This window comes from Heptranchias perlo, chromosome 1 (assembly GCF_035084215.1).
Source record: "Heptranchias perlo isolate sHepPer1 chromosome 1, sHepPer1.hap1, whole genome shotgun sequence".
In the NCBI taxonomy this organism is placed as follows: Eukaryota; Metazoa; Chordata; class Chondrichthyes; order Hexanchiformes; family Hexanchidae; genus Heptranchias; species Heptranchias perlo.
In genome coordinates this window covers 114,526,889-114,554,028 of record NC_090325.1, presented here as the reverse complement: position 1 = coordinate 114,554,028, position 27,140 = coordinate 114,526,889, and the positions used below count along the sequence as shown (strand labels likewise).

The following is a 27,140-nucleotide window of genomic DNA, read 5'->3' as shown; positions in this document are numbered from 1 at the left end:
TCCCTTCAACCCATCTTCACCTCAAATCCCACTCCCTGCCACCCCTTTGTCCTAACAAACTACTGTCCCCTCTTCAACCTCCCTTTTATCTCCAAAGTTCTTGGACATGTTATTGCCTCCCAAATCTGTATCCTTATCTCCCAAAACCATGCTCATCTCTCCCACAACCCCCTCTAATCAGGTTCCTGTCCCAGCACAGCCCAAAAATTACCCTAACCAAAATCACAAATGACATTCTCCATAACTGTGACGATGGTGCATTTTCCTCCTCAATCTCTCTGCAGCCTTTCACATGGTCGACCACATCATCCTCCTCCAATGCCTCTCCTCCATTGTCCAGATAACTGGGACTGCCCTCGTTTGGTTCTACAATTACCTATCCAATCATGGGTAGAACATCTCCAACAATGGTTTCTCTTCCCACCCCCGGCCATTGCCTCTGGAGTCCCCCAAGGATCTGTCCTTGACCCTCTACTCTTTTTTTTCATCTACATGCTGCCCCTCAGCGACCTCATCCACAGACATGGGGTCAGCTCCCACATGTATCCTGACGACACTCAGCTCTATCTCTCCACTGCCTCTCTTGATCCTTCTGCCGCCTGTGTTGTCAGACTGCTTGTCTAACATCCAATCTTGGGTGAGCCAAAACTTCCTACAGCTGAACATTGGTAAGACTATAACTGCCGTCTTCAGACCCCTCCGCAAGTCCTGCTCGCCTATCACCCCTTTCATCACTGACTTGCCTTAGCTTCCAGTACCCCAATGCTTAAATTTAAAATTCTCATCCTCATATTTAAATCCGTTCACAGCTTTGCCCGTCTCTATCTCTGTAACCTCCTCTACACCCACCCCCCACCCCGCCCCGAACTGTTAGTTCCTCTGACCCTGGCCTCATGCTTCCTTCCCCACTTCACCCCACCATTGGCAGTCTTGCCAACAGCCACCTTGATTCCACGCTCTGGAATTCCCCCCCACTGCGCCTCTCCATCTACCTCTCCTCCTCTAAGACTCTCCTTAAAACCCACCTCTTCAACTAAGCTTTTGGATCTGCTATTTTGCCTCAGCGTCTATTTTTCCTTACACCATTTGGGACATTTCTCATTGTTAAAGGCACTAAATGAGTGTACGTTGTTGTTGTTGACGACCTACTTTATTCCAAGTAAAGGGAGTCCAGCTGATGGCTTCATGAGTAACTTTCAGTTACTTCACCTTGAGCTGGGGTCCTGCTCCAATGCCAGACCTCAAAATACAATGTTTTGTTCGATAGCCAAGGCGGCAGTGAGTTGACGTTACCTAACCACAGTGACGTCTTCTGTTGCCTGGGCACATGCAGCTTACACAGAAAAGTGATTCCTGGGTAACATTAGGTTTCTAATTGCACAGTGCTAAGTCTGGAATTTATCAGCCCCTCCATTCAGTGTGGAATTAAAAGAAGTGAGCTTTTATTCTACACTGCATGGAGACTTTGTGACTTCTGAGTATTTATGCAGAACTTTGTATAGGAACAACAAGAGGCCATTCAGTCCAAGTAACTTGCTCTGTCATTTACATCCTTCTCTGAAGTGCGTAGATAGGGCCATGTTCAGCGTCTGCTGAATCCATTCCAGATTAAGGTTACTATTATGTCTCACAAGCAGTGTACGGAGGAAGATGCAGATATGGTAACTAAAGAAACATCATTGGATCAGAATGACAGGAACACAGAAAATGACCCAAGGAGCTTTACTGAAGTAGGGGTGGGGTGGGGCGAGGGGGAATTAGATAACATGAATAAAGGAAAAGATGCCAGCCATGGTGTAAGAAATAGGACAGATGACCAAAAACTTGATCAAAAAGATGGGAACAGTTTTTAAAAGTGGAGGTGCAGAGAGGTTAAGGGAGTGAATTCCAGACAGTAGGGCTAAGGCAGCAAAAGACTCTGCCATTAGTGAGGGAAGGGAGCACAAAAGTCAGAGGATCGAATGATGTAGGAGGGGATGTAAGGCTGGAGGAGGTTATAAGGATGATGTAGGTCGAGGCTGTAGAGGGATTTGAAGATGGGTCGGAGGATTTTAAGTTAAATGCATTGGGAACAGGAAACAAGTGCAGATTGGCAAGGAAGAGAGTCTCAGCAAGCAGGATTGAGCAAGGGATAAAATAGAGGGCTGAGTTTTGAATTATTTGGAGTGGATGGAGGGTAAATGAAGGGAATCAAGGATGGCAGCACATTTTATATATATTTCGATGTCCTGTGGCGTTGCACACGAGGAATCAAGATCAAGTGTCGCCTTCAGGTGAAGGAAAGCTAGAGGGTGAGAATAATTGACCAAAACGCACAGGTGTAATTCGGTCCCCACTTTAAAGTCATACATTCTGTCCTTATTTTTATATTTCCATTATACATTCCAATGCCCACATTTATAATGTAAACTGGCGATGACATTGTAATTATACACTTCTGCCAGGGATGGAGCTGCAGCACCTCCACTGGGAGGAGGGTGTAATTACGACCTGACAAGTTTACTTAGCCAGTATCCATTATAAATGTGAGCATAGGAATTTATAATGGAAAAAGTTGAAAGAAAGTGTGCGGACGTAAGAGAAATTATGCACATACATACATAAATAAAAACATAGATATGAGCATCGCTCTCTTTGTGATTTGATTGTTGGATCCATCCGTCACTGTCTATTATGACATCCATCACTGACTTAAAAAAATGTATTTCTTAAAACAGAAAACTCAGTCTGTGTAAATGACAAAGGACAAATGACAGGTTGGAACATGTTTTAATAGTCTGACACATTTCTGTGTTGAGATGATGTCTGTTAGTGGGAATCTCTGGTTTCTAAGCAAGAAATCCTTAATAATCAAGTGCTTTCAACTCTGAAAGTGCCCCGTGTAACCATGCAGCAATTTCTTTCGTATGCCACGCTGCCTCCTTGGAGACCCTCTGATAACAATGGTTACTAGTTCCTAAAGAATTACAGTGATCTCTTTCATTCATTTTTCACATTTTTCTTAATCTTTCATGTCCTTTTTAACTTTTTTTAAAAAGTCAAGCAGATCTTTCATGTCATTGCTTACCACGAGTTGGAGGATGTACTTTTTCATAACAGTAGGAGTGTTAACGACAAGTGTAATGGGGAAAGTCTCTCAGGAATTAAATGTGACGCTTACGGAAAGTGCACGTTATTACCAAAACTCTGAATATATTACAGATTGCATTTCCACCTCTGGGTCAGTAGGTGCAGTGTTCTCCTGACAAGTGGAAACTGGAGCTCTGGCTCCAAATTCTGGATTGGCATCCAGCAGGGTATTTGGGGTGTGGGTGGACTCCCCCTGCCCCAAAAATGGGAACCCTAAAATCCTTCTGCCACATAGGGCTAACCACCCAATCGACTGGTATAATGTGGGTACGGAACCTAATACGAAGGCAGCAGTAGGTCCTCTTATTAGAATATGTCCCAAAATAAAAGGTGATTTGAAGTAAATGAATAAGCAAACACCATTTTTTGTAGTGCACTGAAAGGTAATATTGGTGTTTAGAACCCCGACACAAACTAATTAAAATAAAATTCATATGTGCATAATTGAATATACATAAATTGTTGCTGAGCTTTTATTTGGTGACATAGTAAATATAGGGTATTGTTTATTCCTGTTTAATTCAAGTTTTATTGTATGTGTTCAATTACTGCAAAGAACAGGAAGCCACTATAGATTCTCGACATTAAAACAATGTTTTTCTTGTTTGAATTTGCCCGTTTATTAGCACCTGTCTTTACTAAAATATTTTTCTTTTACCTCACCAGTTCTTCTACCAGTGACCTCTCTGGCTATGATCATGGGTATCTAAGAAGGAGTCCTGATCAGTACAGCTCAAGAGGTAGCATGGAAAGCCTGGAGCATACCAACCCTCCTTACCACTCTTGCAACCTCTCACCTGCCAAATCCACCAATAGCATAGATCAGCTTTCCCACCATCATAGCAAAAGAGACTCTGCCTACAGCTCCTTCTCTACAAGTTCCAGCATTCCTGAATATCCACCTCCAAACTTCCGCACTGAACGTTCCTATTCCATGGAAAACATGCCTTCCAGGAATAGTCTACATGAAGGAATCAGACAAGCTGACATAAAGTATGTGAAAACAGTCTATGACTCGCACAGAGGAATTTCTGAGGAACGTGAGGTTAGCTGTCCCTCAACGATTAAAAACTCTAATAGCCGTACCCAAACCGATGCCAGGAGCTATTACAGGCCCTACAGTGGCAACAGACACAGTATTGGCCCAGTATGGAATAACCCAAGTAGGAGTTCTTTTGAGACAGATAGTAAAGCACCTCCTCTTCCTCCAACCCGCAGTGACAGTTTCATGGCAATCAGAAGCCATGATAAACCTACCTCCTGGTCAAGTCTGGATGGACAGGCCAAACCTGTTCGACCTCAGCCAAAGGGAGCGTGGCCTCACCATATCAACACAGGTTCTTGTGGGCAAACCTATCCACTGAAGCCTGTATTTATAGAAGGACAACTGAACACAGTGTTGGAGAAGAGCCCCGAAAGTAGCCCAGCTACTCAGCCTAAGCACAGTTACACTCAAGCACCGCAACCAGGTCAACCAATGCTACCAACTGGAGTTTATCCAGTGCCTCAGCCTGAACCACGGTACGCACAGGCGCCAACCAACAACAGTAACTACTTGCATCAAAACAGCAATAATGGGTTGCTATACCCTGCTCTAAGTAGAGAAAGTACACACAGCACTCAAAATTCAACTGAAAGGACTAAATGTGCTCCATGCAATGTAGAGGAAAGCAAAAACCAAAGCATCACCAATAAGTCTGTTGTTTATCAACCCAGTGCTGCACATCTTGGTTCTAGCAACAAATACGAGATGGCATCGGAGCGTACAGAGGGACAATATGGGCACTACAAGGTGCATGTTTTCCCTGATCCAAAATATTTTGCTGATGCTGCTGCACTGTCGCCTGATGTTGGACCTCTGCCTTGTCATAGCACTCCAGTCAGTGCCAGCACCGGCACTACCGATGCACAGTATTGTTGTAAAAATACCGAATATCCACAAGCACAGCAAAAAAGAAAAAGCAGTGAGAAAGGCCCATCCAGTCAGCGAACTGAGAGCTGGCAAGGAAAAGGCCAAGTTGATGGAGACTCATATCAGTGGAAAATTGAGCGGGAAAATCATTTATCTCGGATGCAGGATGAGAACCGAGATAAACAAAGCTCTCCTTTATGGCAAAACAGCCAAGAAAATAAAGTGGTCCACCGTAGGCAACAAAGTTTGGACACAAAAACTTCACACCAGTGGGAAAGTTATAATGACAACCGATTATCTCAAAAATGGGAGCAGGATAGCAAAGAGCAGGTCTCTGACCACTGGAGTAACTATGAAAGGCAATTGTGCCCTAAACGCTACAGTGAAATAATCAACACAGCTCAGTCTCCAAATGTGCAGCAAAAGAATGAGGAGCAGAACCAGTGCCAAGAGCAGCATAACAAATCTGATTTTAGCAGGTCAAGGTACAGCACCAGTAGCACCCAAAGTTCCCAGAGTGGTCAGTTTGGAAAACCAGAAATGACAAAACGCTGTTCTGTGCTCGAGACCGTCAATAAGATTGAACAACGCGAACACGACAGCGAGAGAGTTCCAAATACACGAGGATTCCACTTTGGTTCAGATTCTATTAGGTTAAGCCAGTCTTCCAGTGCGAGAAGTTCACTTAACAGCATAGATGATATTAGAAACAGGTACAGTGTCGCAGAAGGCCAACCAGCAAAGCAGCCATCAACTCCAATGATTGACCTAATAACTGCAGACAAAACTCCCATCCTGCATCACTTGACATGCGAGAGCAGAGATGCAAGCAATAAAATGGAGGAACTGAGGCGTCAGGACAGAGAGCTGCAGATGCCTGCTAAACCTGCACAAAGGAGCGATCGCTCTCCACTTCCCATCACAAGCAAGGGAGCCCAGCTTAGCAAGAGCAAAAGTTCTGTCCAGCTGATGGATAAAGGTGAAAAGGACACCCTCTGGGAAGATGATATTTCAGGGTCTTCCCCTGAGAATGCATTTAACCGAGCCTACAGAAACAGTCTGAAGGATGCTCAGAGCAAGGTTCTGAGGGCCACCTCATTCCGGCGTAAAGATCTAGATTTAACCTCTCCATATCTGAACAAGCAAAAAGCTCCTGACAGGCCAGCCTCAGCCCACGTTGGCTCGGTGTCTCAGGCAAAGCTGTTACATGTACCAAAGGAAAGACATTGCGTCACGCCAACAGAAATGAGGAATCCTACCCCAGATTTCAGCAGCAAAGAGCTTCAAGGCAGTCATCATGTGCCACGTATAGGAAGCAGGAAGCGCTTAACAGCAGAGCAGAAGAAGCGGTCATACTCTGAGCCGGAGAAAATAAATGAGCTGGGAGTGTCGGACAGCGAAACGTCATTTGCCTCTCAGCATAAAAAAGATTGGACTTTTACTTTCCCAGAACCCGCTGAACTGAGATCCGTAGCCGACAAACGAAGACTCTTTGAAAGAGATGGGAGGACCTTGTCGACAGCGAACCTCTCTAAGCCTGAACTGAAACAGATCCAACAGAATGCACTTGCTGATTATATTCACCGCAAAACAGGCAAAAGGCCTTTCATGCAGGAGACTGGAGTTGTTAAAGAACGATCACAAAGTGTTTACCTGCAGCCAAGCAGATCTGATGATCAGAGCCTTTCCTCCTGTTCAAGTATGAGCTCACTACAGGATCAGACCATCTATTGTCGCCAGCCTGTTGAAAGATTGCCCGAAACTGCTCGAGTTTCAGCAACGCTGCCTGCTGGATTAACCGGTAGCTTTGATTTCTGTGGCAGTGCACATCAGGCTGATAGTGGAGCTTCACTGAATCGGTACAGAACGAACATGGACCGAACATACGGTTCAGAGTTAACACTAAATAAAATGGTTCCTCAGGATTCAGTCCGAGCTTACAGCCAGCCCCGTCAAATTCGATACCAACATCAGCAGCAGCAGCCATTTGATAGGCACTCATCTGCAAGGAATTCTGGGAAGTTTGCATCCGCTGACAACTTGCTTGAAAGATCTGAAAACCCAGTAGCTGTCCATGTTCGTTCAAGGTCATCGCCATCAACTGAAATGATCTCACAGGTAGGTGCTAAGTTTGCAGACTAGTGACTTGAAAGTGCAGTATTGGTCTGGGGGAAGAGCACTTTCGATATCAGTATCCCTCACTCAATTAGTTGGTACACCAACCTCATCTATCCGAAAATGGAAATCTTAATTTTGGCTCTTCCAATGGCCCTGTAGTAAATGCAGCACCTGGTGCGCTGAGCCATAAAGACTAGGAAGCACCCAGCTTTGATCCCTAGTTTGGCTGACCTCAGCTGAAGAGACAGTTGGAGGGCTGTAATTGGCTTCAAAGTTCCTGGGCTAGGGAAAGTAAAAATTAGCCAGGGACTCCCTCTCCTCGCCACCATCAGGAAACGTGCATTTGTGGACATCCACATGGTTGGTTGGGCTTGGCTTCGATGCCCTCCAAAGTCAAAGAGCCCACCAATATTCACTGTCTCGGATCACACATTAACAATGGACAGTAGGGAGAGGAACCTGAGGCCTGTCAGCTGCTGGAAAACCATAGCCCAGAATGAGTCAGCACCTTCAGAAGAAGGGACAAAACTAGAAAGTGAAGGAATAGCTCTTATTACACAAGCTGCCATTACTGAGAAATCAGTATTCAAAGTGATGGATGTAAAAGGAACACTGATGGATTAGCAGTGGGGAGTGATCTTTCTGTTAAATCGTGAAACCTGGGGTCAAACTGAATTAAATGACTGCGCTGAAGGCTTTACCTCAGTAGAATATTTTCTAGTATGTGCTCATCATCTTTTCCAATGTGCCCAGTAATATCCAGCAAGATGAAAGGAAAATATAAATCCCAGTATGTGCATGGCCTAGAAATTGGAGTTATTCATGAAGTTGGGCCAAGAATGAAAAATCGATGTTAATTAATACAGAATCTGTTATTGAACAATTTTACGAGGCATTGTGGGTATAGTCACCAGTCCTTATCTAAAATTGCTACAAGATTTTTTTTTAAAGATTTTTTTTGTTTCAGGTCATGGGAACTATTCTGTGCTTGACAAGTTTTTTTTTAAAAATCAAAAGAGAATTTGCCATGACTCCAGCTAAATCCCTATAGTTAGAATACCAGACTATTAGCTGTCAGGAAATCCTTTGTAATCCTACACTACCTATTACTTGTATCCTCTCATTATAGGTTTTATCTGTCTGTGTTGATGAATAGCACAAGTATTTATCGGTCTTTAGTGTCAGTCATCATGTTGCAATGGCTCTCATGACACACATACTAGAGGTATCGGTTTGAGACTGGTAGCCGCTCACAACAGTGCCTCAGAGTTGTACGGCTGGCTCACATGCTTGAACAGAGCTATGCTCAGTTGGGTTCAAATGCTGGTTAAATTTAGTGTTAGCATAGATCAGGTGGAGCACAACTGTATCGAAAAGATTAAAAATTAAATTTTGAAGAGGTCCTGGGCAGTATGAACAACTACCTGGGAAGTTTTCAAGCATTCAAAACCATTTCAGTTATACTTCAGCCAGTGGAAAGCTGAAGTGATGTGAGGTGATCTCCTTAAGGTTCTTTTCCACAAGTTGCCAGAATTTGATCCGGCCAACTTCACTCCTGAGTTATACTACGCAGTCTGCATCAACACAAATTATATAATGTAACTAGTCGATATGATACAAACAGCATAAAATGATAACTGGACTCTGATGAATAGATAATCTCTCAACATGTGTACCATTGATATTATTGTCTGTACCTGGATCATCAGATAATATCAAAACAACTTTCAGCAATGTATTGGAGGCTTTATTTTTAATTAAACAAAGATGCCCAGACGGGGCAAAGTATATTCAGCTGCTGCTGTTTGCCATGGGCAGTCAGGGCCTTTGATCAGGAAATGCAAGTGGTTTCATTATTTTCCCTGTGTGCTATCATTTAGTAGCCAGTATGTTCTTTAATTAATGTTATAATTGCAGGTTGCATGGTGATTACTGTGATTTTGTGCACCTCTGGGAGATTAGAAGAAAAAATTTCTTTTTTTGCCGTGTGCAGTCTTGGACTACACATTTTCTCTGAACACATTTTGGGTTGGAGCTTTTTAACCTCACAATATGTGATGGAGTAAAATCAGGGCCTCATTTGGCAAAGCAATTTGTCATTATTTCATGCCAGTACGCCAAAGTAAAAGACCAAAGAAATCTTTGGGATAAATCATTGTATCAATGTTCTGCTTTCACAAGATCACATGGGGTAGTAATAGAGGAGGGAGGTCATTTGGCCACCCAGAAAGATCCTACAATCCCCCATTGCAGCATTGAATTATTTCTTCAATGATTCCAGGATTTTCATCTCCACTACTCTATCTGGAAGTCCAATCCATGTATTGATCACTCTTTGTGTGAAGAACAATTTTCTGATATCAATCTTAAATTTGCTTTACTAGTTTAACCAGTGCCCCTTTGTCCTACTCTTGTAGTTTAGTTTAAAGTAATATTCTGGATTTCCCCTTTCTGTGCTATTTACAATCTTGTACATCTCCATAAGATCACCTCTCAGATGCCTCCTTTTAAGGCTGAAAAGTCCAAGCTTCTCGTCCTTGCTCATGTCAGACCTCTAATGTTAGGGACCAGCCTCATGATGCTTCTTTGCACTCCATTCATCTCATTTCTGATTCCAGACCCAATATAATATGTGGCCTTCTAATAGGCATCAGTCTACAAAAATTGTTTCAAATGCGTCAAAGCACGTCATCAAATGTAATATTATCAAAGCTTCCCTCAGTGGCTCATTTTGGACAATGTACTGCCCGATATGGAACTGAACCACACACACCTGAAAGTTGCCGACAACTGGTCTGTGCCGAAGTAGCTGATCTCAGCCGGGGTAGAAGCTGGCCCTGAGCTAGAGGGTGGGGGGGAATCAGCTCGGGTTCCCATTCCTAACCACTATCCAGTAACCCCAGCTTGAAAGCACTTGTATGTGGATGGTAGGTGACAAAAGGATTGAGCTCATTTGCAATACCCCTTATGGTCGATTAGCTCATTGACTTCAATTGAAAGGAAAATCGAGCAGGGTGTATAATGGGCGCCGATTGGCCACCACTGGTTTTCTGCCCGGCAATGAAAGTTTAAAATCCATCCCATCGAGTGTGACTGGGACATTCCAACAGATTCAGTTTGCTGAGTTAACATATACTGGAGTTGTTGGTATTGCATCTGGGTATGAAGGAGGCATTCAGTTTTTGGGACCAGGAAGAGTACGGAAATCACTGACTGTGGTGATCTTCAGACGTGGGGTCAACATGGGTTGGTGAGTGGGCAAAATTGATAAACACACACACACACACACACACACACACTACAATAGCTCAGTGGATAAACAATTGTAAACAATTTTACAACACCAAGTTATAGTCCTATAACTATAACTTGGTGTTGTAAAATTGTTTACAATTGTTAACCCCAGTCCATCACCGGCATCTCCACATCAGTGGATAAAGACATTGCCAGGAAGATTCAGGTCCCAGGAAATTCCAGATTCAAATCCCAGTCTCTTAGTTAGTTAGTTGATCCCAGCCAGAGCAGCAGTTGAAGTGTTACAACTGGTGTTGATGTCCCTGGATTAGGGAGGGAATGAATCAACTGGAGTTCCTGTTCCTGGTCACTATCCAGTAACTCCTGGTGGAAAGTGTAGCTGTGTGGAAGGATTGGGCTTGTCCGTGAAGGCTCCCAGAGTCAAATACCTTCCCTATACTCACTACATGAGTTTGTTGCTTCAGAGGAGGGAAGAAGATTTGGAAAAAAGAAGTGTGTGTTTCTGAACTACTGCATAGTTTAACGATACCTTGTAAGCTCATTGTTCTGAATGTATTTTATACCCTATTACAGTTTTGTCAGAACATTCAGTCCCTACATTATGTTTAATGTGTTAGATTGTAAATACACTTTTTTCATTCTAGGATGTTCTGTGTGCCGTGAACAGACCTTTTGGCATCACTGCAAAGGATCCAGTTTCTTCTTCTAAGTTGATGGGCACTGACTGGATGGGCAGCATCTATGGGTATGTAATCGTTGTGCTTATTGCTGCAATAGATTTTCTCCTATGACTCCTTATGCAGCTGCTAATCAAGTTTATCCAAATAGGAGTGTGTACAACAGAGAGTTAGTACTTTATGTCAATTCTCTAAACTTCATCCTAGAAAAAAACATCTGAAATGCTAGTGTCCGGTGCTCATAAAAAAAAATGTGTTGCAAAACAGAAAGGATCGAGTGCGTTTGCAATCCAGTTGGATTGTGCTGTATTATGGTTAGAAAAGCAAATCATGCCCTTGTATATAAGTATCTGCACACTGCTCAGACTGACCAGTGAAAATTATAAATACGTCAATCCACTTTTGGATCTTCACAGAGCTCAGAGTGACTGGCTCAGCACTAATTAAGGCTCATTAGTCTTTTATTTTGTTTAAGTTTATCTCCCTCTCTTGTGCATGTTTATTTGTGCTTGCTTTTGTGCTTTGGTTCACTCTCACTCTGGCATTTTCTCTCTCTCTCTCTCTCTCTCTCTCACGCACACCCAATGCACACAAAATGATTTTTCCCCTCTAGAATCATAGAATCATAGAAGTTACAACATGGACCTCTGACCTGGTACTGGTACCTTTGTCAGCTGAATACACAGTTTGCTCCACACCACCACTATTGTTCTCTCTAGCTGGCCACAGGAGGAAGTGCCTCAGCCTCCACTTAGTGCCGATCTGCTCAATGTTGCTCAGATTAGGAGCTGAATGGAGCAGCACTCAAACCTGGTGTTAGAAGGCTGATGCTCGCTGCCACTATGCCACCCACAAATACTAATCTTCCCTAAAAGATCTGTAGATCGGAAAGGGGTATGTTTTCTTCCTTTCACTAATGAGCATGAAGCAGGTTTTCCCACTCAATACACGTGCCAATTTTATTGCTAACATCAGCCAATAGTATTGAGCAGTACTCTCTGTCGCTGAGCTTTGCTTATGTTGCCTCCCTTGTGTTTGTTTCACATCGAGGAATACCAAATCCGATCAACTAAAACTTGACATTGCTTCACATAGTTAACTTCTGATCCTTTTGATACTCAATTCTATTACTTCCTGCATTTCCATATTTCTGCCTCAGAAGTATTTTTGGATTTTTTGAGTATTACAAAGACGGGGCGGGGGTGGGGGGTAAAATCCACAGAAGGATTTTTTCAATGCAGCAAAACATAATGGATGGGGTTCAGATTAAGTTGACAAACCAGTTAAGCATCTGTTTTACGGTGCAAGCCGAAGTATTTCAAGTGTCACTTAATGGACGTGTTGTCCTGTGCACACTCCTGGGCATGTTGTATGTATTGTGAAACTGGTGCTGTGTTTCAGAAATGAAATCAAACCAGCCTATCCTGCTTCATTTCCTCATGCCAGTCATGTTCTTTAGCCCACTCTGAAGCTATAATTTGAATGCAATTTCAGAAAGTTGCTGTCTTAATTAATAAATGTTTGACAATTATTTTTTTGGGGTGTGGGTTAGGGGGCAAGAAGAATCACTGTGCAACATTTTTGTCAAGGTGGCATCAAATCTGTGTAATATGGTGACTGTTTTAGTTCCAGTTCAATTGAGATTTCATTTGTGAAATTGATTTGTTGTGGCGAGGGCTTTGTTATCGCTCAGAAACCATTTCACTGCCATCCTGAACTTTTTCCAATCAAATGTTGGTACTTGAGCAGCAGATCACGTTGCGTGTAGTAAATGTAGAAATGTTGCTGGATTTGTTGTGGGATGTAAAACGACTGATGATCAGTGGGAAATGTTTAAAGAAACATTTAACGTGATACAGAATCGGTTTATACCCCTGAGGGGCAAGAACTCTACTTGCCAAAAAAAAAGCCATGGACAACTAAAGAGGTAAGGGACAGTATAAGACAATAAGGAAAGGGCATACAAAAAGGCAAAAAATGGCACAGATCCTGGCGAATGGGAAAGATACAAAGATCAACAAAGGGTCACAAAACAGATAGTAAGAGCTACAAAAAGAGAGTATGAAAAGAAACTCGCAAGGGATATCAAAACCAATACAAAGAACTTTTATAGTTGCATTAGGAAAAAGAGGGTGGTCAGGAGTAGTGTTGGCCCCTTAAAAACTGAAAGTGGGGATATTGTCATTGACAATGGGGAAATGGCGGACATGTTGAACGATTACTTTGCGTCAGTATTTACAGTAGAAAAAGAGGATAGGATGCCGGAAATCCCAAGAAAACTAATATTGAATCGGGGACAGGGACTCGATAAAATTAACATAAGTAAAGCAACAGTAATGAAGAAAATAATAACACTAAAGAGTGACAAATCCCCACTACCAGATGGTTTCCATCCCAGGGTTTTAAAGGAAGTAGATGAGCACATTGCAGATGCCCTAACTATAATCTTTCAAAGTTCTCTAGATTCAGGAACTGTCCTTCTAGATTGGAAAATTGCACGTCACTCCGCTTTTTAAGAAAGGAGAGAGAGGGAAACCAGGGAATTATAGACCAGTTAGCCTAACATCTGTTGTGGGGAAAATGCTGGAGTCTATAATTAAGGATAGGGTGACTGAACACCTCGAGAATTTTCAGTTGATCAGAGAGAGCTAGCATGGATTTGTGAAAGGTAGGTCGTGCCTGACAAACCTGATTGAATTTTTTGAAGAGGTGACTAAAGTAGTGGTCAGGGGAATGTCAATGGATGTTATTTATATGGACTTCCAGAAGGCATTTGATAAGGTCCCACATAAGAGACTGTTAGCTAAGATAGAAGCCCATGGAATCGAGGGAAAAGTACGGACTTGGTTAGGAAGTTGGCTGAGCGAAAGGCGACAGAGAGTAGGGATAATGGGTAGGTATTCACATTGGCAGGATGTGACTAGTGGAGTCCCGCAGGGATCTGTCTTGGGGCCTCAATTATTCACAATATTTATTAACGGCTTATATGAAAGCATAGAAAGTCTCATATCTAAGTTTGCCGATTACACAAAGATAGGTGGCATTGTAAGCAGTGTCGATGAAAACATAAAATTACAAAGCGATATTGATAGATTAGGTGAATGGGCAAAACTGTGGCAAATGGAATTCAATGTAGATAAATGTGAGGTCATCCACTTTGGATCAAAAAAGGATAGAACAGGGTACTTTCTAAATGGTAAAAAGTTAAGAACAGTGGATGTCCAAAGGGACTTAGGGGTACAGGTACATAGATCATTGAAGTGTCATGAACAGGTGCAGAAAATAATCAATAAGGCTAATGGAATGCTGGCCTTTATATCTAGAGGACGAGAGTACAAGGGGGCAGAAGTTATGCTGCAGCTATACAAAACCCTGGTTAGACTGCACCTGGAGTACTGTGAGCAGTTCTGGGCACTGCACATTCGGAAGGACATATTGGCTTTGGAGGGAGTGCAGCGTAGGTTTACTAGAATGATACCCGGACTTCAAGTAAGTTACGAGGAGAGATTACACAAATTGGGGTTGTATTCTCTGGAGTTTCGAAGGTTAAGGGGTGATCTGATCGAAGTTTATAAGATATTAAGGGGAACAGATAGGGTGGATAGAGAGAAACTATTTCCGCTGGTTGGGGATTTTAGGAGTAGGGGGCACAGTCTAAAAATTAGAGCCAGACCTTTCAGGAGCGAGATTAGAAAACATTTCTACACACAAAGGGTGGTAGAAGTTTGGAACTCTCTTCCGCAAACGGCAATTGATACTAGCTCAATTGCTAAATTTAAATCTGAGATGGATAGCTTTTTGGCAACCAAAGGTATTAAGGGATATGGGCCAAAGGCGGGTATATGGAGTTAGATCACAGATCAGCCATGATCTTATCAAGTGGCAGAGCAGGCACGAGGGGCTGAATGGCCTACTCCTGTTCCTATGTTGCACCGCACTGAGTCACCTGTCTGAATCACGTGAAGGCCGAGATACGGTTCCAAGGGTGTCGGTCTGTCCTCTGGTAACTCGTCCATACAGCATTTCCCACTTGTGAGCCTGCACATGAGGGCAGGTGGGCTATTCAGATACAGAGGGTAGCATGGTTGTAAACAATGAGAAAAAGATTTGCCGCACAAAGTCAGTGCCCTTTTAAAATTATAAAATGTTTTAACTTGTGGCTCTCACAGTCACAATCAGACCCACTACCTTTAATAAGGTTTTCTGGTTTGCTCCCAGCAGCCAGGTAATATATGAGTAATTTAAATGAAGCGGGACCAAACTGATTCAGTCCGCCTCACAGACTGAAAAGCTCTTTTCTATCAGCTTTGCAGGGGATGCATTCCATTCACCTAGAGCTCATGCAGGGTTCCTCTCTGCCCCATCGCTCCCGCTTTGATGTCATTTTGATTAAAGAATGTGTTCTGCCAAAAAAGGGCCGAGTGCTTCATACAGAGAAGAACCTTTGGGTGCTGTTCCCACACGCTGTCCCTTTCCCAGAGGTCTCCCCAAAGAGCTGAGTAAACAGGGCAAACTGAATTAGTCCGGTGCTAAAACTTGTGTTGCTTGATTCGCAGTGTACCGTTGGCATCCGGTTCAAGAATGCAGCAAGTGTCCAGACCACAGCGTTCTGAGTGCGGCAGACAGCTAGTGAGGGCAGCATTACAAGACTGGTATGGAGAAATAACAACAGACATTGCGAAGCTTTAAGTTTTGTGCTCTGTAAAGATTCTGACCAAAAAAAAAATGGTTAACCTAATGGGCCTGATTGCATAACCCTTAGTGGTGTCAGAATTTTGTTTATTTTCTGGTATTTTAATTTCCAATTTTCTCTCCTCCTCCTTCTCCCCCTCATTCTTTCCTGAAGCCATTGACTCCTGGCTGGAGCTCAGTTCCATGCATACCAGTTGTCATTCAGTTCCTCACCCAAGTGGCCATTCTTGCGAGTCCAGGCAGTGAGTATTGGCCTGATCCTGTCCTCAACTATGCACTTTCTAGCAAAAGTCATTGGATAGTAAACAGAAGTGGGAGCTCAGACTGATGTTCTTGTCTAACCCCATTGTAAAGACCGAATATAGCATCCCTTGTATCACCCTACCTGAAATCAGCTAACTCAATGCAGTCCAGACATTAAACCTGGGGACTTAGGCTCCGTATGACTCAGTTACACACTGCCCGTAACAAATTGGCCTTATTTTGCATTTTCAAAATGTTGTATTAGCCTATATCTCCCATGAAATATTCAAATCGCTGAATCAATATATGGTTGGCAGCCAAGGGATCAGCATAAATAGACACAGTTCCACATTTTGTATACTTTTTAATGAGGCAAAGAGGTCCAAGCATTTCCGAGACTCTTACATGGAGTTACATAGAGTCTGCAGCAATGAAACAGGCCATTTGGTCCAACTTGTTTATGCTCTACATGAGCCTCCTCTCACCTCTTCTTCTCACCCTATCAGCATATCCTTCCCTTCCTTTCTCCCTCATGTGCTTATAGAGCTTCCCCATAAATGTATTTGTGCTAGCACGTTCCTCATTCTTATCATAGAATGGTTACAGAAGGAGGCCATTCAGCCTATTGAGTCCGTGTCGGCTCTTTGCAAGAGCAATCCAGTTAGTCCCATTACTGCGCTCTTGCCCCGTAGCCCTGCAAATATTTTCCCTTCAGGTATTTGTTCAATTCCTTTTTGAAAGCCACGATTGAATCTGTTTCCACCACCTTTTCAGGCAGCGCATACCAGATCATAACTACTCGCTGCATAAAAATGTTTTTCCTCATGTCGCCTTTGGTTCTTTTGCCTTAAATCTGTGTCTTCTGGTTCTCTGACCTTCCGTCAATGGGAACAGTTTCTCTTTATTTACTTTATCTAAACACTTCATGATTTTGAATACTTCTATCAAATCTCCTCTTAATCTTCTCTGCTCTAAGGAGAACAACCCCAGCTTCTCCAGTCTATCCACAAAACTGACGTCCCTAATCCCTGTGACCATTTTAGTAAATCTTTTCTGCACCCTCTCTAAGGCCTTCACATCCTTCCTAAAGTGCAGTGCCAAGAATTGGACACAATACTCCAGTTGTGGCTGAACCAATGTATTATAAAGGTTCAACAACATAACCTCGCTTTTATACTCTATACCTCTATTTATAAAGTCCAGGATCCCGTTTGCTTTTTAAACCACCTTCTCAGCCTGTCCTGCCACCTTCAAAGATTTGTGCACATATACCCTCAGGTCTCTCTGGTCCTGCACCCCATTTAGAATTGTACCATTTAGCCTATATTGCCTCGCCTCTCATTCTTTCTGCCAAAATGTATCACTTCGCACTTCTCGGCATTAAATTTCATCTGCGATGTATCCGTCCATTCCACCAGCCTTTCTATGTCCTTTTGAAGTCTATTACTATCCTCCTCACTGTTTACTACACTTCCAAGTTTTGTGTCATCTGCACATTTTGAAATTGTGCCCTGTACACCCAAGTCCAAGTCATTAATATATATAAAAAAAAAGCAGTGGTCCCAGTTCCAACCCCTGGGGAACACCACTGTATACCTTTCTCCACTCTGAAAAACAATTGTTCACCACCACTGTCTGTTTCCTGTCACTTAGCCAATTTCGTATCCATGCTGCCACTGCCCCTTTTATTCCATGGGTTTCAATTTTGCTGACTCGCCTTTTGAAAGTCCATATACACATCAACCGCATTGCCCTCATCAAAAAACTCAATCAAGATAGTTAAACACGATTTGCCTTTAACAAAACCATGTTGGCTTTCCTTTATTAATCTACACTTGTCCAGGTGACTATTAATTTTGTCCTGGATTATCATTTCTATAAGCTTCCCCATCACCGAGGTTAAACTGACCGGCCTGTAGTTGCCAGATTTATCCTTACACCCTTTTTTGAACAAGGGCGTAACATTTGCAATTCTCCAGTCCTCTGGCACCACCCCCATATCTAATAAGAATTGAAAGATTATGGCCAGCACCTCTGTAATTTCCACCCTTACTTCCCTCAGCAACCTGGGATGCATCCCATCCAGGGTAAATAAGTTACTCCTGAATTCCCTATTCGATTTATTAATGACTATCTTATATTTATGACCTCTAGTTTTGGGCACCGCCGCATGTCGAAACATTTTCTCCACTTCTACCCTTTCAAACCTTTTTGTCATCTTAAAGACCTCTACCAGGTCACCCCTCAGCCTTCTCTTTTCTAGAGAAAAGAGCCCCATGCTGTTCAGCCTTTCCTGATAAGGATATCCTCTCAGTTCTGGTTTTATCCTTGTGAACCTTTTTTAGAACCTTCTCCAATGCCTCTGAATCCTTTTTATAATATGGAGACCAGAACTGTGCATAATACTCCAAGTGTGGTCCAACCAAAATTCTATACAAGTTTAACATAACTTCTCTACTTTTCAATTCTATCTTCTAGAAATGAACCCTAGTGCTTGGTTTGCCTTTTTATGGCCTTATTAACCAGCGTCGCTACTTTTAGTGATTTGTGTATCTTTATCCTTAGATCCCTCTGCTCCTCTACCCCATTTAGACTCTTGTTATCCCAGCAGCATGTGGCTTCCTTATTCTTCCTACCAAAATGCACCACTTCACACATTTCTATGTTGAAATTCATTTTCCAATTACATGCCCATTCTGCAAGTTTATTATTGTTTTCTTGCATTTTGATGCATTCTTTCTTTGTATTAACTACACTTCCCAATTTTGTGTCATCTGCAAATTTTGAAATTGTACTTCTGATTCCTGAGTCCAAATCATTAATATAAACTGTGAACAACAGTGGTCCCAGCACCAATCCCTGTGGAACACCACTTCCCACCTTTTGCTGGTCTGAGTAGCTACCCCTAAACCCTACTCTCTGTTTTCTGTTTTGTAACCAGCTTGTTATCCATTCTGCTACCTGTTCCCTGACTCCACATGCTCTGACCTTAGTCATGAGTCTACAATGCAGTACCTAATCGAATGCCTTTTGAAAATCCAAATATATTTTACATCTACAGCATTACCCTTGTCTACTCTTTCTGTTACTTCTTCAAAGAATTCAATAAGGTTGGTCAAGCATGACTTTCCCTTTAAAATTCCGAGCTGACTATTCTTTATTATATTTTCAGTTAGATTCTAGTCCGATATGAAAGCTACAGTAGTTCAATGAACAGTTTGTTTGAAGGAAGTTAATTTTCATTGCCCGATGGTTTCACGGCACTACTAGATTTTGGTCATCATCAGACTGATATCGCTGTGATGGAGTCATATTCTGCAGTTTATACATTTTTTAAGTTCTTGCCACATCCACGGTGCTAAGCGCAACACCCCAGTGCCACCAAATCAGAACTTTCATCAGGATACTACTAAATATTGTTTGCAGCACAATACATGCCTCAAAAAGAGCTTTGTGCTACTGAGTAAAAATAAATTTAGACCACAAGGTCATTTTCAAATTTAGCAAGTTTAATATCGTAAAATATTCGAAGAAAGAGCAATTGGTCCCATTGTACAGTTTAAAGGATGAATAACAAGGATGTGGAGGTTGAATTTTTTTTTTGCATTGTTGAAAGTAAAATGCCAGGTGAAAAATTAATTTTTGAATTTTTTATATTACAAGAATATTATACAGACAATATATCATAGTAAATAATTATTTTTAATTATATCATTCAGTCAGTGCATACTTAGGCCTCCGTCAATGTCACTTTCGAGTTGGCCAGTTGACGTGCACAAGAATGGCCCACAGCGAGATCCCCTGAGTAACGAAACACCAGGGGCTCAATTTTCAAAGTAAAAAACGGGTGGGTTGGGGGCGGGGCGGGGGGGGGGCATTGAAAATTGCCACCATTTCAAACCCGCCTCCAACCCACCTATTTCCAGTTTTCACCGGGGTGGGAAGAGGGCGGGAAACCAACCTGCTCCCAGGAGACGGGTCGGCCTTAAAACCTTTCAAGGAGGCTTCAGGCCTCCATTTTTCCCGAATTCCCGATTTCAACCCTGGGGTCCGGGATTCCCGGGCCTTCTGTTCTACACCTCATGAAAGGAGGCGAGAAGGCCTGAGACTAACAGGTAGGTGCCTAGAAAGGCACAGCTTGTGTGCCCAGAGGAGCAGGAGTGCTTCCTCCAGGCCCAACGAGCCTACCTGCACTGACCCCCACCCTCCCCTCACCCCCCAACGATCGCGGACACCTGACCCCCGATCGCGGACCCCCCCTCCCCCCGACTCCGATCCTCCGACACCCGATCCTCCCCCCCCCACTCCGATCCCCGATCCTCCCCCACCCCACTCCGATCTATCCGACCCTTGATCCTCCTCCTCATCGATCGTGGACGCCCGATCCCGACAACACCCCCCCCGTGACTGACCCCCGATCCCACCCCCCCGTGACTCACGACCCCGTGCCAACCTGTGCCCACCCATTCCCCCCCCCCCATCCATACAAACAAAGACTTACCTGCCGACTTACCTGAAGACATCCTCTCCGAGGCCTGGCTGGTCTCCTGACCTATTGAGACCAGCCTGTCAATCAGGCCTATCAGTCGGACAGTAAACCGACAAAAAAAAGACATCCTTACCCCACCTCAATTTGATCCCCCTGCCCTCTTCTTGGCTCCGTTTTAAAATTGTGCCCTCGGCCTCTGTTCAGTGCCTAACTGACACAACCAAGATTGGTAATTCACCATGTGAGAGGTTATAGAGATGATCCCACTTCCTACCACTCTGTATTAGTGTGTCATTGCACTTTTAATGGAAAAATCATTCTCATCTATCTGTTGGTCAAATATTTGTTCTTTCATTGGTTTAAAATTTCATCCTATTTACTGTTATAGTATAAACAGCTGGCTTATTAGACCTCCCTCAGTTTGAAATGAGCCATATGGACCTGTAAAGTTCTATGGCCTCCAGTCCTTGCCAATCCCAGCCAGAGTGGCAGTAGGGACACTCTAATTGGCGTACTGGTGTGTACAGGATCTGGTTTGGCTGTGATGCCCTCCATGATAGATTAGCCTGCTGGCACTCAGGGTCTGGTCTTGCACATGAAGAATACTGCTTGATTGAGGTACCAAAGGGCTGCAAGAGCTTGTGGAACGGTACTTTGGCACAGGTCAATGCATTTGGTCAAGGGGAGGAGAAAAATGGAGTGGGGGGGGGGTGCAGTGGGGGGAAACAAATGGCCCACATGAACTGCAATAAAATCTGGCCTTGCAGAATCTGTGATACTTAACTAAATTATTTTTACATTGAAGGTCTTTTAACAATGAAGGACAAGACTGCAAAAACAAGCCTACAGGAACACATCTTCCAACCAGTTATGAGAATGAGCTGAATCCTCTTGCAGTAAACAAGCTGTCCAGTCGAAATGAGAAACACAAACTACTTGAAGGCTACAGGCCCAGCAGCACTTCCAGCATTGGTCAGCTGACCAGCATTGGCCAACACAACTATCGCTGTGCCTCCGAGACCCCAGCACAAAGCAAAGCAGCTTCAGAACAATATGGCAAATCCATTCCAAGTGCTGAAGAAAGTAAGAACAGCAAACTTACAACAGCAGGACCGGAGTCGTTTGTAAACTATCTTCCAGAGGAAAGTGGCACTGAAGCAGCATTGAAGAAGAAAGCAATACCACCGCAGAGGCCTCCAGCTCCTAAACTGAAATGGGTCAATTCAATTAAAGATGACTTGGCAAAAAGGAGCCCGTTTCCTCATGTAGCTGGGTTAAATCTCAGTCAACCCGAAAGGGAACAGAATCCAGAGTCTGAGGTGCCACCCCCTCGTCCCCCTTCACCTCAAACCAGCGTGCACTTGTCCCCTTCTCTGTCACAGTCGCGCCTCCAGTCCTCGGCATCTTTCCCAGAGGAGGATGATGTGTTTATCCAAGATCTGGAAACGCTGGTCCATATCAGTAGTTTCGAGCCACCTCAACCTCCACAGGATCCCAGAGCTGTTCCAGGGATTAGAGACGATGAGTTTCCACCACTACCTTCTCCGATTGGTTTTATGGATCAGCGAACAGAGGAATTATTTAACAGGAATGACGAAGAAGCGATGGCCAGGTAACTGTAAGCTAAGTTACAATACAATGGGCACGAGATTCACTCGTTTACATCAGACGGATCAATGCTTTTTTTTAAAAGAAAAAGACCTGATCTGGGTCTGAAGTATTTTTATGAAACACTGCTTCCCTATCAAGTATCCTGGTAATAATGCCCAGTTTATATTTAACCTTGAATTACTTTATATGTTATTTTGGTTGGTTGGCTGGAAAGAGCATAACATGGTCACAGTGCTATAATTGATGGGTTGTGGGTAGGATGTCACCTTTCTATGCGAATTGCAGCTGTAATTTCTGGCTGCTGGACTTTGTCCAATGGTTGAAAAAGTCTGTGAAGCCAGCACGCAGGAAACCGCATGTCTGGCATGTACAGTGGGCTGAGCAAATACATTTGCAGCTGGTACCGATGACTTTTCATTGAGTTAAAACAAACCAAATTGAAGTCAATGGGAAGCAGGGGGAAAACTCTCCAGTGGCTGGAGTCATACCTAGCACAAAGGAAGATGACAGTGGTTGTTGGAGACCAATCATCTCAGCCCCAGGACAATGCTGCAGGTGTTCCTCAGGGCAGTGTCCTAGGCCCAACCATCTTCAGCTGCATCATCAATGACCTTCCCTCCATCATAAGGTCAGAAATGGGGATGTTCACTGATGATTGTACAGTGTTCAGTTCCATTCGCAACCCCTCAGATAATGAAGCAGTCCGTGCCTGCATGCAGCAAGACCTGGACAACATCCAGGCTTGGGCTGATAAGTGGCAAGTAACATATGAGCCAGACAAGTGCCAGGCAATGACCATCTCCAACAAGACAGAGTCTAGCTACCTCCCCTTGACATTCAACGGCATTACCATTGCCAAATCCCCCACCATCAACATCCTGGGGGTCACCATTGACCAGAAACTTAACTGGACCAGCCATATAAATACTGTGGCTACAAGAGCAGGTCAGAGGCTGGGTATTCGGTGCTGTTAGGAAGGGAGTTCCAGGATTTTGACCCAGCGACGATGAAGGAACGGCGATATATTTCCCAGTCGGGATGGCGTGTGACTTGGAGGGGAACGTGCAGGTGATGTTGTTCCCATGTGCCTGCTGCCCTTGTCCTTCTAGGTGGTAGAGGTCGCGGGTTTGGGAGGTGCTGTCGAAGAAGCCTTGGCGAGTTGCTGCACTGCATCCTGTGGATTGTACGCACTTCAGCCAAGGTGCACCAGTGGTGAAGGGAGTGAATGTTTAGGGTGGTGGATGGGGTGCCAATCAAGCGGGCTGCTTTGTCCTGGATGGTGTCAAGCTTTTTGAGTGTTGTTGGAGCTGCACTCATCCAGGCAAGTGGAGAGTATTCCATCACACTCCTGACTTGTGCCTTATAGATGGTGGAAAGGCTTTGGGGAGTCAGGAGATGAGTCACTCGCCGCAGAATACATCTCCAAGTCTTGGTCTTTCAATTTAAGCTGATCTGTCATTTGAGCTTCCAAATCACCCTTCTAATGCCGGCATTGCTTTAAAATCAGTTGAGTAAAAAATCTCGAACATACTTTCCCATTTAATATCCCAGGTTTACAATGGCTCCAAAATGGTCTGCAATCTCTTTCTGAAAATGTAATGTAGCCACTAAGGTTTGCTCTTAAACTGGCTGGGACTGACAAAAAAAGCAATGGTTTGGGTTCCACAATCCTTGTTCCAGGATAAAATTGCACAATAATACGAGGATACACATAACATCATTTCATTCTTAGGTATAACTGGCTTGAAGTACAAATTCGGCTTCTGGTAGAACTGGAACAGAGGTGGAGTGAGGCTAGATCTGATTCTCGACATCAGGGATTTACACCTGATCACGCTGCGTATACATCAGGCATTTATACTTAGTTACCATGTTTATATATCATCGACAATAAATGCATTTATATAGTGCCTTTGATTTCCCAAGGCGCTTCACAGAAATGTAAGAATAAATAGAAACTAAACCAAAGAAGGAAAGATTACGATAGAAGACCAAAGAGATGGGTTTCAAGAAATGTCTAGATGGAGGAGAGGGAAGTGGAGAAGCAGAATAATTTAGGAAAGGAATTCCAGAGCATGGGGCCTCGGCGACTGAAAACACGACCGCCTGTAGTGAGGGCAAAGGGAAAGGGGATGCACATTAGGCCAGAGTTAGAGGAATGAGATTTTGGGGGGTGAAGGTTGTAGACCTGGAGGCTGTTGCAGAGCTAGAGAGAGGTGAGGTCATGAAGGGATTTAAACACAAGGATGAGAATTTTAATTTTTGAGGATGAGAGCCAATGTAGGTCAGTGAGGACAGGGATGATGGGCAAGTGGGACTTGGTTAAGGATAGAAAGGAAAAGAAAGAACTTGCATTTATATAGTGCCTTTCACAACCTCAGGACATCCAAAAGCTCTTTACAGCCAATGAAGTACTTTTGAAGTATAGTCACTATTATAATGTAGGAAACGCGCAGCCAATTTGCGCACAGCAAGCTCCCACAAACAGCAATGTGATAATGACCAAATCATCTATTTTAGTGGTGTTGGTTGAGGGATAAAAATTGGCTAGGTCACCGGGGAGAACTCCCCTGCTCCTCTTCAAAATAGTGCCATGGGATTTTTTACGTCCTCCTGAGAGGGCAGACGAGGCCTCGGTTTAAAATCTCATCTGAAAGATGGCACCTCCGACAGTGCAGCATTCTCTCAGTACTGCACTGAAGTGTCAGTCTAGATATAGTGCTCAAGTCTCTGGAGTGGGACTTGAACACACAACCTTTTGACTCAGAGGCGAGAGTGTTACCACTAAGTCAAAACTGACACCGTAGCACAACTTTGGACAAAATGCAGTTTACAGAGAGTGGAAGATTGGAGGCCAGCCAGGGAAACATTGAAATAATTAGGTCTGGAGGTGACCAGAACAGATCTGGATGAGGGTTTCTGTGACAGATGGGCTGAGGTAAGGGCGGAGGCAGAAGATGTTATAGAGATGGAAGTAGGCAATCTTTGTGAGAAAGAAGAAATAAGAACATAAGAAATAGGAGCAGGAATCCAAAAATCTATCTGTCTCAGTCTTGAACATATTCAACAACTCAGCATCCACAGCCCTCTGGGGTAGAGAATTCCAAAGATTCACAACCCTCTGAGTGAAGAAAGTCCTCCTTATCTCAGTTTTAAATGGCTGACTCCACATCCTGAGACTATGACCCCTAGTTCTAGACTTGCCAGCCAGGGTAAACAACCTGTCAGCATCTACCCTGTCAAGCCCCCTCAGAATCTTTTATGTTTCAATGAGATCACCGCTCATTCTTCTAAACTCCAGAGAGTACAGGCCCATTCTACTCAACCTCTCTTCATAGGACAACCCTCTCATCCCAGGAATCAATCTAGTGACTCTTCATTGCACTGCCTCTAAGGTAAGTCTATCCTTCCTTAGATAAGGAGACCAAAACTGTACACAATACTCCAGGTGTGGTCTCGCCAAAGCCCTGTACAATCTTAGCAAGACTTCCTTACTCTTGTACTCCAACCCCCTTAAAATGAAGGTCAATATACCATTCCTAATTGCTTGCTGTACCTGCATGCTAACTTTCTGTGTTCCCAGTACGAGAACACCCAGATCTCTCTGAACACCAACATTTAATGATTTCTCACCATTTAAAAAATATTCTGCTTTTCTATTCTTCCTACCAAAGTGAATAACCTCACATTTCCCCACATTATACTCCGTCTGCCACCTTCTTGCCCACTCACTTAACCTGTCTATATCCCTTTACAGACCTTTTTTGTCCTCCTCACAGCTTACTTTCCCACCTACCTTTGTATCATCAGCAAACGTGCATGCATTACACCCAGTCCCTTCATCTAAGTCATTAATATAGATTGTAAATAGCTGAGGCCCAAGCACTGATCCTTGCAGCACCCCACTAGTTACAGCCTGCCAACCTGAAAATGACCCGTTTATCTCTACTCTCCGTTTTCTGTCCGTTACCCAATCCTCTATCCATGCTAATATATTACCCCCAACCCCATGAGCCCTTATCTTGTGTAACAACCTTTTATGCGGCACCTTATCGAATGCCTTTTGGAAATCCAAATATACGACATCCACTGGTTCCCCTTTATCTACCCTGCTAGTTACATCCTCAAAGACCTCTGATAAATTTGTTAAACACGATTTCCCTTTCATAAAACCACATTGACTCTGCCTAATCATATTATGATTTTCTAAGTGCCTTTTTACTATGGGGGTTGGAAGCTCAGCTTGGAGTCAAATGGAACGCTAAGGTCGCAAACAGTCTGATTCAGCCTGAGGCAGTGGCTGGGGAGGGGGGATGGATTCAGTGGCAAGGGAATGGAGTTTGCAGTAGGAACTGAAAAGGACTTCAGTCTTGCCAGTGTTTAGCTAGAGAAAATTATAGCTCATCTAAGAATGTATGTTGGACAAAAAGTCTGATAGTACCGTGGCAGTGGAGAGGTAGAGCTGGGTGTCTTCAGTATAAAGAAAAGATCGTGCATTTATATAGTGCCTTTCACATTCTTAGGATGTCCCAAAGCGCTTCACAACAAATTAAAGGCTTTTGAAATGCAGTCACTGTTGTTCAGTAGGTAAATGCAGCAACCAATCTGCGTACAGCAAGGACCCACAAACAGCAATTAAATAAATGACCAGTTAATCTGTTTTGGTGGTGTTGGTTGAGAGATAAATATTGGCCAGGACACTGAGAGAACTGCCCAGCTCTTTGAAGAGTGCCATGGGATCTTTTATATCCACCTGAATAGGCAATTGGAGCCTTGGTTTAATGTCTCATCAGAAACATGGCATCTCTAAAATTGCAGCACTCCCTCAGTACTGCATTGAGTGAGTGCTGCATAGGTTAACTTGTATATCATTAATTTATACCTAGTGAAACCCGAGTATGCATTTAGCACTTTTTTTTATTCATTCATGGGATGTGGGCGTTGCTGGCAAGGCCAGCATTTATTGCCCATCCCTAATTGCCCTTGAGAAGGTGGTGGTGAGCCGCCTTCTTGA

The 27,140-nt window shown here is 43.5% G+C and overlaps 1 protein-coding gene across 3 annotated transcripts in view; it reads left to right on the top strand.

Moving 5' to 3' along the window:
* The window catches only part of shroom3 (shroom family member 3), a 426,592-nt gene that overhangs the window by 384,769 nt on the left and 14,683 nt on the right, over window positions 1-27,140 (top strand). For 2 of the 3 annotated variants that reach the window (XM_067990116.1, XM_067990132.1), the window contains 4 exons: window positions 3,796-7,159; window positions 11,059-11,159; window positions 15,648-15,743; window positions 21,321-22,127. In XM_067990116.1, coding sequence (XP_067846217.1) covers window positions 3,796-7,159; window positions 11,059-11,159; window positions 15,648-15,743; window positions 21,321-22,127 — 4,368 coding nt within the window. The remainder of the gene's footprint in view (window positions 1-3,795; window positions 7,160-11,058; window positions 11,160-15,647; window positions 15,744-21,320; window positions 22,128-27,140) is intronic. The other variant, XM_067990124.1, reaches the window with a different exon arrangement.